This window comes from Falco naumanni, chromosome 3, assembly GCF_017639655.2.
Source record: "Falco naumanni isolate bFalNau1 chromosome 3, bFalNau1.pat, whole genome shotgun sequence".
Classification (NCBI taxonomy): domain Eukaryota; kingdom Metazoa; phylum Chordata; class Aves; order Falconiformes; family Falconidae; genus Falco; species Falco naumanni.
The window spans coordinates 17,933,562-17,949,445 of NC_054056.1; the positions used below are offsets into that span (position 1 = coordinate 17,933,562).

Genomic DNA, 15,884 nt, shown 5'->3' on the forward strand with positions numbered 1-15,884 from the left:
CAGCACCCCCTGGCATCTCCTCACTGCCCACCAGCATCCCCCCAGTGTCTCCCAGTAGCTCCCAGTGCACCGCAGTGACCTCCAGTGGCTCCCCGCTGGCCCACAGCGCCCCCTGGTGTCTCCTCACTGCTCAGTAGCATCCCCACAGTGTATCCCAAGAGCTTCCCAGTAGCTCAGAGTGCACCCCAGCGTCTCCCCATTACCTCCCAGTACCTCCCAGTCCATCCCAGTAACCCCCTGGTAGCTCCCCAGTGCCCCACAGCGCCCCCCTAGTGTCTAATCACTGCTCACCGTCCCCCCAGTATCTCCCCAGTGCCTCCCAGTAGCTCCCAGTGCACCCCAGTGCCGCCCCAATATCTCCCAGTGCACCCCTGTGACCCCCAGTAGCTCCCCAGTGTCCCCCAGTACGTCCCCGGTGGCCCACAGCGCCCCCTAGTGTCTCCTCACTGCTCACCAGCATCCCCCCCAGCGCACCCCAGTGCCTCCCAGTATCTCCCAGTGCACCCCCTGTGGCCCCCAGTAGCTCCCCGGTGTCCCACAGCGCCCCCCCTGGTGTCTCCTCACTGCCCCAACAACATCCCCACAGTGTATCCCAAGAGCCTCCCAGTGCACCCCAGCACACCCCAGTACCTTCCCAGTGCCTACCAGTAGCTCCCAGTGCAGCCTAGTGTCTCCCAAGTGCCTCCCAGAGGCCCCCCAGTACACCCCCAGTAGCCCCCAGTGCCCCCTCGAAGGAGCCGAGGCCACCCACTGCCCCTCCTCCAGGATGTAGTGCAGGATCTGTGTGGGAACGCCACACCAGTATATCCCAGTATACACCAGTAGCCCCAGTAGCTCCCCAGTGGACCCACAGCACCCCCAGTGTCTCCTCACTGTCCATCACCACCCCCACAGTGTCTCCCAGTAGCTCCCAGTCCACCCCAGCATCTCCCCAGTGCCCCCCAGTAGACCCATGGTCCCCTCAGTGCTGCCCAATAGCTCCCCAGTGCCCCCCAGTAGCCCCCCAGTACACCCCAGTAGTTCCTCAAAGGGGCCAGGGGCCACCAACTGCCCCCTCCTCGGATCTGTAGTGCAAGATCTGCACCAAAGCAGTACGGCCCAGTATACACCAGCATACACCAAATGTCCCCCGCTACTCACTAGGAACTCCTCACTGTCCCCCACACATGTTCTCAAGGTCTCCCAGTAGCTCCCAGCGAACCTCAGCATCTCCCCAGTGCATCCCAGTAGCTACCAGCGCCCACCAGTGCCTCCCAGGCCATAACAGTAGCCCTCCAGTAGCTGCCCAGTGGTCCCCAGTAGCTCCCTAGAGGCCCCACAGCGCCCCCCAGTGTCTCGGAATATGCCATTGCCCCTCAGCGCTACCAGTAGCTCCCCAGTGCCCCCTCAGTAACTCCCAGTCCATCCCAGTGCCTCCAAGTTCATCCCAGTAACCCACCAGTAGCTACCCAGTGCCCCACAGCGCCCCCTAGTGTCTCCTCGCTGCCCACCAACATCCCCACAGTGTCTCCCCAGTGCCTCCCAGTAGCTCCCACTGCACCCCAGTACCACCCAGTATCTCCCAGTGCACCTCAGTGACCCCCAGTAGCTCCCCAGTGGCCCACAGCGTCCCCTAGTGTCTCCTCACGGCCCACCAGCATCCCCACAGTGTATCCCAAGAGCCTCCCAGTAGCTCCCAGTGCATCCCAGCACTTCCCAGTACCTCCCAGTAGCTCCCCAGTGCACCCCAGTGTCTCCCAAGTGCCCTCCCAGTGGCCCCCAGTACAATCCCAGTTGCCCCCAGTGCCCCCCCTAATCCCTCCCAGAAGCCCGTTACTCCTCTCCCACTGCCTCCCAGCAGCTCCCAGTGCACCCCAGCGTCTCCCCAGCAGCTCCCAGTGCCCCCCCAGTCCATCCCACTAACCCCTAGTAGCCTCCAGAGCCCCTCTGTGCCCTCCTAATCCCTCCCAGCACCCCCCTTACTCCTCTCCCAGTGCCTCCCAGTAGCTCACAGTGCACCCCCAGCATCTCCCCAGTAGCCTCCCAGTGCCTCCCAGTAACCCCCAGTAGCCTCCCAGAACCCCTCTGTGCCCCCCTAATCCCTCCCAGAAGCCCATTACTCCTCTCCCAGTGCCTCCCAGTAGCCTCCCAGTGCACCCCAGCTCTCCCCAGTGCCTCCCAGTAGCTCGCAGTGCACCGCAGCATCTCCCCAGTAGCTCCCAGTGCCCCCCAGTAGCCTCCCAGAGCCCCTCTGTTCCCCCCTAATCCCTCCCAGAAGCCCATTACTCCTCTCCCAGTGCCTCCCAGTCCCTCCCAGTACCTTCTGGTAGTGAGGGTCCCCCTCGGGGCGGAAGAACCACTCCCCCTCGGCCTGGGCGGGGGTCTCGCTGCGGCGCTTGCAGGCGATGCACAGCAGGCGGAAGGGGGCCCCCCAAAACCGCCGCCGTCCCCGACGCCACCTCCACGCACCCCCCCCTGGGCCCCCCCCAGCTGGGGGGACACACACAGGGGGTCACCCCAAGTTCATGGACCCCCCCCCCCCCCCACACACACATTTGGGAGGGGGGTCACCCCCCCGTGCCCCAAATCCAGGGGAGACATGGCAGAGTCACCCCCCACCCCCCGCTGCAAGGGGAGGGGGTAGGAGGGACACCCCCCCCCCCCCCGTGCCCCCCCCCAAACTGGGGGGGGGGGGGGCACCCACCCCCAGACCCCCCAGAATTTGGAGGGGGGGGACACAGGGGACACCAGCTGGACCCCCCCCAAACTGGGGGGACACGCAGCATCCACCCCCTCCCCCATAGCTGTCCCCTAAATTTGGGGGGGGGGACACACATATAGGGGACAACTGTAGCCCACCCTGAAACGGGGGAGGGGGGACACGGGACACTGTGGTGGCACATGGGAGAGGGGGGACAGGGACACTGGTGGCACTTGGGGGGGGACAAGGGACACTCTGGTGGCACCTGGGGGGGGACAAGGGACACTCTGGTGGCACTGCAGGGGGAACGGAGGACACTGTGGTGGCACTTTGGGAGGACAAGGGACCCCGTGGTGGCACCTGGGGGGAGACAGGGGACACTGGTGACACCGCAGGGGGGAACAGGGGACACTCTGGTGGCACTTTGGGAGGACAAGGGACCCCGTGGTGGCACCTGGGGGGGGACAGGGGACACTGGTGACACTTGGGGGGACAGGGGACATTGGTGGCACTTGGGGGTGGGACAGGGGACACTGGTGACACTGCAGGGGGGGACAGGGGACACTGCGGTGGCACTGGGGGAACGGGCGACCCTGCAGTGGCACTGGGGGGGGTGACAGGGAACACTGGTGACACTGCAGGGGGGACAGGGCACTGGTGACACTTCTAGAGTGGCAGGGGACATTGGTGGCTCTTGTGGGGGACAGGGGACACTGTGGTGGCACTTGTGGGGTGACAGGTGACCCCATAGTGGCACTTGGGGGGGGGACAGGAGACACTGTGGTGTCACTTGGGGGGGGGATGGGGGACACTGGTGACACTGCAGGGGTGGGCCGGGGACACTGGTGACAGTGGGGGGTGGCACTGGGACTGCGGCAGAGACAGGTGACACCGCGGGGGGAGGGGGGGAGGGGGACACTGCAGAGGTGACAGGGGCCGGGAAGGGGAGAGCAGGGGTGGCACTGGAAAGGGACAGGGGACACCATGGCAGGGGGGGGCACTTGGGGAGTGACAGAGGACACCAAGGGGGTGGGTGGCACTGGGGGGGGAGGGGCACGGGATGTTACTGGGGGGGACAGCGGACACCACAGGGGTGGCACTGGGGTGGGGGGGGTGACACTGTGAGTGGGACAGGGGACATTGGGGGGGGGGGCACCAAGGTGGAGGAGGTGACACTTTGGGGGGGTCAGGGGACACTGAGGGGGGCAGGGGACATTGGGGGGGGGTCAGGGGACACTATGGGGGGTCAGGGGACATCTGGGGTGCCAGGGGACATTATGGGGGGGTCAGGGGACACTGAGGGGAACAGGGGACATTATGGGGAGGTCAGGAGACACAGGGGGGTCCCGGCCCGGCTGCACTCACCCATGAGGAGGCCGAGGAGCAGCGACAGGCCGGGGAGCAACATAGCGGGCCTAGTTCGGGCCGGTTCGGGCCCGGTTCGGCTCTCTTGGGACGGGTTCGGCTCGGTTCGGGCTCGGTTCGGCTGTCTCCGGCTCAGTTCGGCTGTCTTCAGCCGTGTTCGGCTAGGTTCGGGCCCGGTTCGGCTAGGTTCGAGTCTCTCCGGTAGAGTTCGACCCAGTTCGGACTCGGTTCGGCTGTCTTCAGCCGTATTCGCGCTGAGTTCGGGTCTCTCCGGCCGAGTTCGGGTCTCTCCGTCCAGGTTCGGGTCTCTCCGGCGGGGCCCGTCCCGCCCGCTCCTCAGCACCGCACCGCCCCCCCGCAGCCCCCTGCCCGGCCCATGGGCCCCTCCCCCCGCCGGGGTCCCTGCGAGGGGGGGGGGGGGAGGGGAGGGGAGGGGGACGGGGACCCGCCGCTCGGCCCGGGACGGGACGGTGAAGCCGGTGCAAGCCAGGGCCGGCCCCGCTCCGGGGGGGAGCGGGGGGGGCGGTTCGGGGGTTCGGCTCCGCTCGGGTCGGGTTCGGCTTCGCTTCGGCTCCGCTCGGGTCAGGTTCGGCTCGGACTCGGCTCCGCTCGGCCCGGCGCAGTGCGGCGCCCGGGGGGGGGGCGGGGCGGGGGGTGCCGGCCGTGACGCAATGAGGGGCGGGGCCGCAGCTCGGAGCGCCCCCCCCCCCCCCCCCCCGGTGCCCCCGAAGTTGTCCCTATGTCCCCCAGTGCCACCCCCCGCCCTCACAGGCCACCCGTGTCCCCAGGGTTGTCCCCATGGATGTCGCAAGGATCATCATGGACATCTTCATAGCCCAAAGGCCACCCCTGTGTCCCCAAGGCTGTCCCCATGGATGTCCCCAGGATCATCATGGACATCTCCATGGATGTCCCCCATGGCCCCAGGGCTGTCATCCTCAGTGTCCCCAAGGATGTCCCCATGGATGTCCCCATAATCATCATGGACATCTCCACGGCCCCAAAGCCACCCCTGTGTCCCCAGGGTTGTCCTCATGTCCCCATGGATGACCCCATGATCATCGTGGACATCTCCACGGATGTCCCCATGGATGTCCCCATGATCATAATGGACATCTCCATGGCCCTAAGGCCACCCCTGTGTCCCCAGGGCCACCCCCGTGTCCCCAAGGATTTCCTCATGGCTGTCCCCATGGATGTCTCCAGGATCATCAGGGACATCTCCATGGCCCCAGGCTGTCCCCATGGCCCCAGGGTTGTCCCCAGTGTTCCCAAGGATGTCCCTATGGATGTCCCCACAGCTGTGGCTGTGTCCTCAGGTTGTCCCCATGTGGCTCCATGGACATCCCCAACCGCTGTCCCCATGTCCCCAAGGTTGTCCCTGTATACCCAGGGTTGTCCCCCATGGAGGTTTCCATGTCCCCAAGGTGGTCCCTCTGTCCCCATGGACATTCACTGGGCTGTCCCCATGCCCCCAGGACCATCCCCATGGACATTTCCACATCCCCAGTGATGTCCCCAAGCCTGTCCCCATGTCCCCAGGAACATCCCCGTGTCCCCAGACATTTCCATGTCTCCAACAATGTCCCCATGTGCCTCCATGGACCTTCCTAGGTTGTCCCCATGAACATCCCCATGTCCTCATGGATGTTTCCACATCTCCAGCAATGTCCCCAGGAACATCCCTGTGTCCCCAGAGCTGTCCCCATGGACACTTCCATGTCCCCCAACAATGTCCCCATGTGGCTCCAAGGACCTCCCTAGGTTGTCCCCATGAACATCCCCATGTCTCCATGGATATTTCCACATCCCCAGCCATGCCCCCATGTCCATCCCCATATCCCCAGGTTGTCCCCACAGACATTTCCATGTCCCAAACGTCCCCACGTGCTCCATGGACCTCCCAGGTTGTCCCCATGAACATCCCTGTGTCCCCTTGGACATTTCCATGTGCCCAACGATGTCCCCAGATGGCTCCATGGCCCTCCCCATGTTGTCCCGGTGTCCCCACACAGAAACGAGGCAGGTGGTGGTGGTGGGGAGGGTTGAGGTTTATTAGGGGGTGTCTGGGGTGTCCCCAAGGTGTCACTTGTAGAACTCGTGCTCCTGCTCATCCTTCTTGATGACGGTCTTGTAGGCCTTCTCAAAGTCCTTGGCCAGCACGATGTACCGGTTCTCCCGCACTGCCAGCATGCCGCCCTGGGGACAGGCCACCGTGTCACCCGCGGCCGCCCTGGGGACAGGCCGCCCTGGGGACAGGCGACCACGTCACCCAGGGGACAGGCCACCGCATCACCCGTGGCCACTGTGTCACCCGTGGCCACCCTGGGGACAGGCCACTGTGTCACCCACGGCCACCCAGGGGACAGGCCACCCTAGGGACAGGCCACTGTGTCACCTGTGGCCGCCCTGGGGATAAGCCACCATGTCACCCCCCCACCCCCACCCCCCCGCCCCGGTGACAGGCCACCACAGCATTCACCTTCACCCAGAGTGATGTGACACCTGTGTCACCTCCTTGCCACCCTGCCGTGGTGAGTCACGACACCGTGGAGGGACACAGCACCCGTGTCACCTCCTTGACACCCTACACAGCACCTGTGTCACCTCCTTGTCACCCTGCCATGGTGGGACATGACACCATGACAGACACAGCACCTGTGTCACCTCCTTGTCACCCCCACCATGAGTGATGTGGCACCCAACACCCATGTCACCTCCTTGTCCCCCTACACAGCACCCATGCCACCTCTGTGTCACCCTGCCGTGGTGGGACACGCCACCCTGTCCCCATGTCCCTGTGTCCCAGTGTCACCCACCTCCTGGCAGATGGAGTTGATGTCGGCCCCTGAGATCTTGTCCGGCCGCGCCACATCTTGGGGTGTGTGAAGGAAACGTCCCCTCCGGGATGTCCCCAAGCCCCCCAGGGGTCCCCAACAGCCCTACGGGGGGTCCCTACCCTGCCACCTCCCTGAGGTCCTCCATGTCCCCAACCCTGTCACCTCCCTGGGGTCCCCCATGTCCCTACAAGGTCTCCAACCTGCCATCTCCCTGGAGTCCCTGATGTCCCCCAAAACTGGCATGCCCCTGGGGTCCCCCCATGTCCCTACAAGGTCCCCAACCCTGTCACCCCCCCTGGGGTCCCCCCATGTCCCTATGGGGTCCCCAAACTGCCACCTCCCTGGGGTCACTGGTATCCCCAACCCTGTCGCCCCCCTGGGGTCCCCCATCTCCCCTATAGGGTCCCCAACCTGCCACCTCCCTGCTGTCCCCCACCCCCCTCAGGCTGCCTCTGGGTGGGCTGCCTCCCACCTCGGTGGTGTCCCCCTCCCCCCCGGTGTTCCCCCCCCCCCGCCCGTGTCCCCGATACAGTCCTCCAGGTCCACCTCCTCGGAGAGGTTCATCTTCCCGGTGATGGTGGAGAAGATGAGACGCTTCTGCCGCCGGCTCGGGCAGCGGGAACTCGATCTTGCGGTCCAGGCGCCCGGGGCGCAGCAGCGCCGGGTCCAGTGTGTCCCGCGCGGTTCGTCGCCATGATCACCTGGAGGGGCATCACCGTCGGCCCCCCCCCCCCCCCCCCCCCAGCATCACCCAGACACCCAGCACCCCCAGGACCCCCTCCCCAACAGCACCCATGGGACCCCTCCCACATCCCCCAGACCCCCAGCACCCATGGGACCCCCCCGCCCCCCCAGCACCCCAGGAACCCCGACCTTGACGTTGACATTCTGGTCGAAGCCGTCCATCTGGTTGAGGAGCTCCAGGAGAATGCGCTGAACCTCCCGGTCAGCTTGGGGGGGGAGGGGGGACACGGCCATGGGGGGGGGCGTGACACCTATGGGCCACCCCCACCCACCCAAGGACCCTCCTGACCCAGTCCCACAGATGGGGAGGGGCCTGATGTGCCCCGGGACCCCCCACCCCCGAGGATCAGGGCACACCAGAAAGTGCCTGACCCTCACCCTGGTGTCCCCACCCCCATCCCCAAAGGACCAGGGGACACCAAGGGGTCACCCAAACCCCACCATGGGGTTCTCCAGAGGGTTCCTGACCTCCCACCCCAGCCCCCAACGACCACCAAGGGGTCCCCAAACCCCACCATGGGGTTCTCCAGAGGGTTTTTGACCCCCCCACCCCAGCACCCAGGACCACCAAGGGGTCCCCCCACATCTTCTCACCCCCTGTCTGGGCGTCGAAGCGCTTGGTGGCGATGGCGTCGATCTCGTCGATGAAGATGATGGCAGGTGCGTTCTCCTTGGCCAAGCGGAAGACGTCACGCACCATGCGCGGACCCTCCCCCAGGTACTTCTGCACGAACTCCGAGCCCACCACCCGGATGAAGGCAGCTGGGGGCACCCACAGAGGCTGGGACCTTCTCTCTGGGTTGGGGGTGGGTGCCCTGGGGAGCACCCCCAGACCTCCCCTGGCCACCAGCACCCCAACGTTCCCACCACCACCCCGAGGATCCCACCACCACCCAACGGTCACCCCAGCACCCCGAGGATCCCACCACCACCCAACGGTCACCCCAGCACCCCATGGATCCCACCACCACCCCGAGGATCCCACCACCACCCAACAGTCACCCCAGCACCCCGAGGATCCCACCAGCACCCAACGGTCACCCCAGCACCCCAAGGGTCCCACCACCACCCAACGGTCACCCCCGCACCCCAAGGGTCCCACCACCACCCAGTGGTCACCCCAGCACCCTGAGGTTCCCACCACCACCCAGTGGTCACCCCTGCACCCTGAGGTTCCCACCATCAACCCAAGGATCCCACCGCCCACCCAACGGTCACCCCAGCACCCCGCAGTGCCCCCAAAGGTCCCCACCACCACCATGGGTGCCCCCAGCACCCTGAGGTGTCCCACCTGTGGTGTGGTGGGCCACAGCCTTGGCCAACATGGTCTTGCCACAGCCTGGGGGGCCGTACATGAGGACACCCCGTGGGGGGTCAATGCCGATCTGGGTGGGGACACCACACCTGGCCATGACGTCACCGGCCACCCAGGGTCCCCTGTCCCCAGGGCCGGTGGGGCCAGGTGGTCCTACCTGCTTGTAGAGCTCAAAGTGGGTGAGGGGCAGCTCCACAGCCTCCCGCACCTCCTGCTTCTGGATGTCCATGCCCCCGATGTCAGCGTACATCACGTCAGGCTTCTGGTCTGCAACGGGTATGGGCCATCAGCAGGGACCTCCTGGGGCCACCACGGTGGCCAGGGACATCAGAGAGCACTGGGGGGGGGGCAAGCTTGGCCACCATGGAATGGGTCTAAGCAGACCAGGGCACTGGGGATCTGGCCCAGGTGATGGCTGGGTAGCTCCAAGGATGGAGACCCACCACCCAGCCAGGTCTTGGGCATGGATCTGCTCTCCTGGACCTGGACCAAGAAGTCCCCGGAGCAAGGGCCTCCACAAATGACCTCCACTCTCCTGGACCTGGACCAAGAAGTCCCCGGAGCAAGGGCCTCCACAGAAGACCTCCAACCAGAGCAGGGTGCTCAAGACCCAACCCAGGGGAGGGACTGGTATGTCCAAAGCTGGAGACCAACCACCCTTCAGGGTGGACCTGGACCATGGTCAAGTTGCTCTTCACCATTTGGGCCCCGCTCTGAAGGTCCCCCTGAAGAAAAACTCCGCGTGCCCTACCGTGGCATCTCCACAACCTGGCCAAACCCACGAACCTTGAGCCCACCACTGAGAATGTCGATGAAGATCCATTACCCAACATCCAACCCTGCCTCATCACCACCTGGACAACATCCTCCTGCTCTCCAGCTCCACCTCTGGAGACCCCTGACCTCCACCACCCCAACACCTACCCCACCTTGGTAGCACTCATCAACCTGCTGAGAAAACCCTTGGTGCCACCACAACTGCCAGGTGCTCCAGACCCCAAAGGCCACCTGGTTGGGCACGGTGGTGTCCCCGGGGGGGTGGCCCACCTGAGGTCAGCATCATGATGCTGCTGTCAGCCTCGGGGGGGAGGACGTCCACCAGCGCGTTGCTGTGCTTGTGCAGGGCCACCGAGGCATTTGGCTTCAGCAGCTCCCGGTCGATGGTGCTCAGGATCCGCACGTAGTAGTTGGAACCTCCAGAAGAACAAGGACAAAGGGCGTGTCCCCCCGGGGTCATCCCCACCAGGCTTGTCCACAAGCCCACCAGGTCTCCACAAGACCTGATCCTGACCTTCTATGGCCCACCCCCACAATCCCACCCTTCCAAACCAGCCCACCAGTCCCAAAACATCCCACCCATCCCGTACCCACGTCCCACCACCCCTGACCCACCCCCACAACCCACCACCCCGGACCCCTCCCAACCGGCCCATCCCCACATCCCCACCCCTCCCAACACACCTCCACGTCCCCACCACCCTGGACCCCTCCCAGCCCACATCCACATCCCCACCACCCCTGACCCCTCCCAACTGGCCTGTCCCTACATCCCCTCCACCCCAGACCTACCCCCACATCCCACCACCCCTAACCCCTCCCAACCAGCCCATCCCCACCCCTCCCAACCCACCCCCACATCCCCACCACCCCTGACCCCTCCCAGCCCACCCCCACGTCTCACCACCCCAGACCCCTCCCAACTGGCTCACCCCCATGTCCCACCACGCCTAACCCCTCCCAACCAGCCCATCCCCACCATCCCTGACACCCCAACTGGACCCACCCCCACGTCCCACCACCCCGGACCCCTCCCAACCGACCCATCCCCACATCCCCACCATCCTCGAGCCCTCCCAAGCAGCCCACCCCCATGTCCTACCACCTCCAACCCCTCCCAAGCAGCCCACCCCCATGTCCTACCACCCCCAACCCCTCCCAACCGACCCACCCCCACGTCCCCACCATCCCTGACACCCCAGCTGGGACCCACCCCCACGTCCCACCACCCCCAACCCCTCCCAACTGACCCATCCCCACGTCCCCACCACCCTCGACCCCTCCCAAGCAGCCCACCCCCATCTCCCACCACCCCTGACCCTTCCCAACCAACTCATCCCCATGTCCCCACCATCCCTTACAGCCCAACCGGGACCCACCCCCATGTCCCCACCATCCCTGACACCCCAACCGGGACCCACCCCCATGTCCCCACCACCTCTGACCCCTCCCAACCGACCCCATCCCCACGTCCCACCACCCCTGACCCCTCCCAAGCAGCCCGTCCCCACCATCCCTGACACCCCAACCGGGACCCATCCCCACGTCCCCACCACCCTGGCCCCACCCCCACCACCCCACCCCCATCCCCCACCGGTGGTGGAGCCCACGATGGCCGTGTTCTGGTCCACGGCCTCCAGGAACTGCCCGATGACCAGCGGGATGCTCTGGATTCTCTTCACCTCCTCCTGCGCGTGCAGGAACTCCTTCTTCAGGTTCTTCTGCTCATCCTTGATGTACTCCTCCTGCACCTCCAGGAACTCCAGCTCCTGCTGCAGCTTCTGCTGGGGAAAGGGGTGCGGGGGTTGGGGGCCTGTTTGCCACCCCTTCCCCCCCCCCCCCCCCCCTCCCCCTGCCTGACCTTGTAGCGGCTGTAGAGATCCTCCCGGTCTTCTGGTTCGGGTACCAGGAAGGACAACCCGGTGGGGGGGCGGGGGGCAGCCAGCGCCGGCATCTCATCCTGGGGGGGAGGGGGCACAGGGGTGAGGGGGGGGCACCCGGGGGCGAGGCGGGGCACCTGGGCAGTGATGGGGGGGGCTGGGTAAGGGGGAGTATCCATAGTGAGGGGGGGGCACCTGGGCGCTGACGAGGGGACCTGGGTAAGGGGGGGGGCACCCAGAGTTGAGAGGGGGCACCCACAGGTGAGGTGGGGGGAACTGGGTAAGGGGGACACCCAGGCATAAGGGGGGCACCTGGGGGGGAGGGGCACCAAGGGGTGGGGAGGGCACCCAGGCAGTGATGGGGGGGCCTGGGTAAGGGGGGCCACCCAGAGTTGCGGGGGGGCACCCAGGCATGGGGGGGGCACCAAAGGGTGAGGGAGGGTCAACTGGGTAGTGATGGGGGGGGGACCTGGGTAAGGGGGGGCACGCAGGGTTGGGGGAGAGGCACCATGGGGTGGGGGGGGCACCCACGGGAGAGGGGGGGCACCTGGGCAGTGATGGGGGCGGACCTGGGTAAGGGGGGGGCACCCAGGGGTGAGGGGTGCACCCGGGGGCGGGTCACCCCCAGATCTGGGGGGTACCAGGGGTGAGGGGCGCACCCAGAGATGGGCGGCGTGGGGGGGTGTCACCCGAAAAAAAGACGGCGGGGGGGAGGGGGGAAAAGCGCGAGGGGGGGAGCACCCCGGGCGGTGGAGGGGCCCCCCACGGCGGGGGGGGGCACCCAGGGGTGAGGAGGGGTCCCCGAGATCGCCCCGCCCGCCCCACCTGGGCCTTATCCGCCAGCAGCCCCAGCTCCTCCATCGTGACGGCGCGCGGCGGCCGCGGAGAGTGACGGGAACCGGCGGGGGCGGGAAGCCACGCCCATAGCCCCGCCCCCTCGCGTGGGGGCCGACGGGAGATGGAGGCCGGGGCCCTGTGCTCCCAGTGCCGGCCCAGTGCTCCCAGTGCCATCCCAGTACTCCCAGTTTGGCTCCCTGCTCCCCCCCCCCAGTGCTCCCACTACCCCTCCCAGTGCAACCAGTACAGCTCCCTGCTCCCCCAGTGCTCCCAGAATAGCTCTCTGCATCTCCCAGTGCTTCCAGCGCCATCCCAGTGCTCCCAGTACAGCTCCCTGCCCCCTCCAGTGCTCCCCGTATGGCTCCCTGCGCCCCCCCCAGTGGTCCCAGTGCCCTCCCAGTACTCTCAGGATGGCTTCCAGTGCCCTCCCAGTGCTCCCAGTAGGGCTCCTGCCCCCACCCCCCCAGTGCTCCCAGTATGGCTCCCTGCCTCCACTCAGTAATCCCAGTCCTCTCCCAGTGTTCCCAGTACTGCTCCCTGCCCCCACCCAGTGCTCCCAGTGCTCCCAGTATGGCCCCCTGCCCACCCTAGTGCTCCCAATTTGGCTCCTTGGCCCCCCCCAGTACTCCCAGTTTGGCTTTCTGCTTCCCCCCCGCTCCTCCCAATTCCACCTCGGTGCTCCCATTTCCACTCCTGTGCTCCCAGTTTGGCTCCAGTGCTCTCAGTGCCACTCCCCAGCTCCCTCCCATTTCTGTCCTAGTTCTCCCAGTATCCCACCAGTGCTTCCAGTGCAGTCCCAGTGCTCCCGGTGCGGCTCCCTGACCCCCCCGGTGCTCCCAGCGGCCTCCCAGTCCTCCCAGTATGGCTCCCTGCCCCCGCCCCCCCCCAGTGCTCCTGGTATGGCTCCCTGAGTCCCCCAGTACCCTAGTGCCGTCCAAGTGCTCCCAGTACAGCTACCTATCCCCTCCAGTTCTCCCAGAACAGCTCTGTGCCCCACCCCCCCACAGTGCTCCCAGTATGGCTTCCTGCCCCCCCTCAGCGCTTCCAGTTCCCAGCCAGTGTTCCCAGTTTGTCGCTCTAATCCCCCCAGTGCTCCCTGCCCCCACCCAGTGCTCCCAGTACAGGCCTCTGCCCCCCCCAGTGCTCCCAATATTGCTCCCTGACCCCCCCAGTACTCCCAATTTGGCTTCTTGCTTCCCCCCGCTCCTTCCAATTCCACCCCAGTGCTCCCGTTTCCCCCCTGCCCACCCCAGTGCTCCCAATTTGGCTGCTTGACCCCTCCAGTACTCCCAGTTTGGCTTCTTGCTCACCCCCGCTCCTCCCAATTCCACCCGAGTGCTCCCATTTCCACTCCTGTGCTCCCAGTTTGGCTCCAGTGCTCCCAGTGCCACTCCCCAGCTCCATCCCATTTCTGTCCTAGTCCTCCCAGTGTCCCACCAGTGCTCCCAGTGTGACTCCCTGACCCTCCAGTGCTCCCAGTGTCCCCCCAGTGCTCTCAGTGCCGCTCCCTGGCCCCCCCAGTGGTCCATTTTGGCCCCAGTGCTCTGACTTTGGCTTTAGTGCTCTTCCCAGTACCATTCCAGTGCTTCCAGTTTGGCTTCTTGCTTCCCCCCGCTCCTTCCAATTCCACCCCAGTGCTCCCGTTTCCACTCCTGTGCTCCCAGTGTCACTCCCCAGCTCCCTCCCATTTCTGTCCTAGTTCTCCCAGTGTTCCCCCAGTAGTTTCAGTGCAGCTCCCTGCCTTGTCCCCGCTGCTCCCAGTTTGGCCCTAGTGCTCCTCCCAGTGCCATCCCAGTGCTCCCAGTTTGGCACTAGTGCTCCTCCCCGTGCCATCCCAGTTTTCCCAGTTTTGCCCTAGTGCTCCTCCCAGTGCCATCCCAGTGCTCACAGTTTGGCCCTAGTGGTCTCTCCAGTGCCATCCCAGTTTTCCCAGTTTGGCCCTAGTGCCCTCCCAGTGCCATCCCAGTGCTCCCAGTCTGGCTTTGTGTGGTATGTACAGGGTGTGGGGGTGGGTGTGGGTTTTTGGGCTCAAAGTTCAAGGGTCAGTTGGGGTGGGGGATGTGCTCCCCCACCACCCCACCACAGCTCCAACCCCTTCTCCACCACATCCCCCCTCCAGTGATTTGCTCCCTCCACTCATCCCCCTCCCACTCATTGTTGGGGGGGGTGGTCCCTGCAGGTGACGCGTCGGTGGGATTGCAGGAATGTCCCGCCATGGCCAACGCTGAGCAGCGCTGGCAGGGCAGTAACTCCCCCCTGCCCTGCCGTTGGCAGCATGGCACACAGCGGGCGAGGGGCTCATCCTAAGGAACTCACCCCACCCCCTCTTCCCCCCGCCCCAGACCCGTGGTTTGGGGTGGGGGTGGGGATCGAGGGGCTTGGAGACCCCCGAGGACCACCCAATGGGTGGGGATCACCCTCCCAAGGAAGGGGATCGACTGCCATGGGGGTCGGGAATGGCATCGGAGCATTGGGACCATCTCGGAGTGCACAACCACCCCCTCCCGGTGGTCCCCAGCAACAGGGAGACCCCCAAAACCAAACTAGGGGGGGGGGCATGGAGCCACCTGCCCTCCCCCAGCATGGGAGGTGATGGCCAGGGCTTGACCCCCAACCCATTTCCTGGAAGGATGAGGTGTGCCTCCGACTTTTGCTTTCACTTTTCAAGGAGTTTCCGAGAAAGAAGGGAATAAAACGCAGAAATGAGGTAATTTGTGGGGGGTGGGGTGGGGTGAGGGCAGTGGGAGTGGTATAAAAGCCAAGGCCGAGGAGGTGGGAGCGTCGTGAGGAAGACGGCGGCGAGGAAGGTCACAGCTGACCAGGTAAGTGCCGTGGCAGCGCTGCCAGCTCTGCTTCTGCCCCTTCGTGGTGATGCGGCTGCTGCCCCCCACATCCAGCTGTTGGAGCCCAGAAGTGCCCCAAAGGGCTTTTTTCTGAGCCCAAAAGCTCCCTATATCTGTGTTTTTGAACCCAAAACCTCCCTAAATCACTTTTTCTGAGCCCAAAAGCTCCCTGAATCGGTGGTCCGGAGCTGAAAAGTTCCCAAACGGCTGGTTTGGACCCAAAAAAACCCTCCTTAAATTGTTTTTTCTGAGCCCCAAAATTCCCTAAATCGGTGTTTCTGAGCCCCAAAGCTTCCTACATCACTTTTTCTGTGCCCCAAAGCTCCCTGAATTGGTGTTTCTGAGCCCCAAAGCTCCCTAAATGGGTGTTTCTGGGCGAAAAAGTTCCCCAGATTGCTGTTTCTGAGCCTAAAAGATCCCTCAGTTCCTGGTTTTGACTCCAAAAACTCCCTAAATTGCTGTTTCTGAGCCCAAAAGCTCCCTAAATTGGTGTTTTTGAACCCAAAATCTCTCTAAATGAATTGTTCTGAGCCAAATAGCTCCCTAAAACACTTTTTTCTGAGCCCAAAACCTCCCTGAATTGGTGTTTCAGAGCCCCAAAGC

The 15,884-nt window shown here is 65.1% G+C and overlaps 4 protein-coding genes across 12 annotated transcripts in view; 2 read left to right on the top strand and 2 right to left on the bottom strand.

Moving 5' to 3' along the window:
• The window catches only part of LOC121084358 (leucine-rich repeat extensin-like protein 2), a 6,193-nt gene extending 5,867 nt beyond the window's left edge, over window positions 1-326 (top strand). Inside the window, exon 9 of the mRNA XM_040585717.1 lies at window positions 303-326. Within this exon, the coding sequence (XP_040441651.1) occupies window positions 303-326 (24 nt within the window). The remainder of the gene's footprint in view (window positions 1-302) is intronic.
• A 124-nt stretch (window positions 327-450) lies between these two features.
• On the bottom strand, window positions 451-4,936 carry LOC121084359 (translation initiation factor IF-2-like). Its single transcript, XM_040585718.1, has 5 exons — window positions 4,815-4,936; window positions 4,046-4,782; window positions 2,300-2,469; window positions 646-780; window positions 451-507 (listed from the first exon to the last, which is right to left on the bottom strand). The coding sequence occupies exons 1-5, from the start codon at window positions 4,934-4,936 to the stop codon at window positions 451-453; spliced, it is 1,221 nt and encodes a 406-aa protein (XP_040441652.1).
• A 1,139-nt stretch (window positions 4,937-6,075) lies between these two features.
• Window positions 6,076-12,534, bottom strand: PSMC4 (proteasome 26S subunit, ATPase 4). The gene is given in 13 exon segments (XM_040588334.1): window positions 6,076-6,244; window positions 6,865-6,920; window positions 7,416-7,491; window positions 7,493-7,561; window positions 7,563-7,586; window positions 7,759-7,835; window positions 8,224-8,391; window positions 8,921-9,014; window positions 9,102-9,211; window positions 9,992-10,138; window positions 11,316-11,502; window positions 11,583-11,681; window positions 12,427-12,534. Coding segments are annotated over 13 exon segments (1,257 nt in total). The 5' UTR covers window positions 12,463-12,534; the 3' UTR covers window positions 6,076-6,130.
• A 2,627-nt stretch (window positions 12,535-15,161) lies between these two features.
• LOC121084541 (E3 ubiquitin-protein ligase RNF213-like) overlaps window positions 15,162-15,884 on the top strand; it is a 43,449-nt gene continuing 42,726 nt past the window's right edge. For 6 of the 9 annotated variants that reach the window (XM_040586128.1, XM_040586131.1, XM_040586135.1 and 3 more), the window contains exon 1: window positions 15,193-15,260. The gene's annotated coding sequence lies outside the window, so the exon portion shown is untranslated. Of the gene's footprint in view, window positions 15,261-15,884 lie in introns of all 9 variants that reach the window. The other 3 variants (XM_040586129.1, XM_040586130.1, XM_040586140.1) reach the window with 3 other exon arrangements.

What these genes read in the sequence shown, in the direction of transcription:
- LOC121084359 (XM_040585718.1), bottom strand. Translation starts at nt 4,936, where the DNA reads ATGATCCTGGGGACATCCATGGGGACAGCCTTGGGGACACAGGGGTGG. An exon ending in CCTGGGGACACGGGTGGCCT is followed by an intron (nt 4,783 to 4,814) that starts GTGAGGGCGGGG and finishes TGGGGGACATAG; the next exon opens with GGACAACTTCGGGGGCACCG. An exon ending in GGCTGCACTGGGAGCTACTG is followed by an intron (nt 508 to 645) that starts GTAGGCACTGGG and finishes TGGGGGCCACAG; the next exon opens with GGGGTGCACTGGGAGATACT.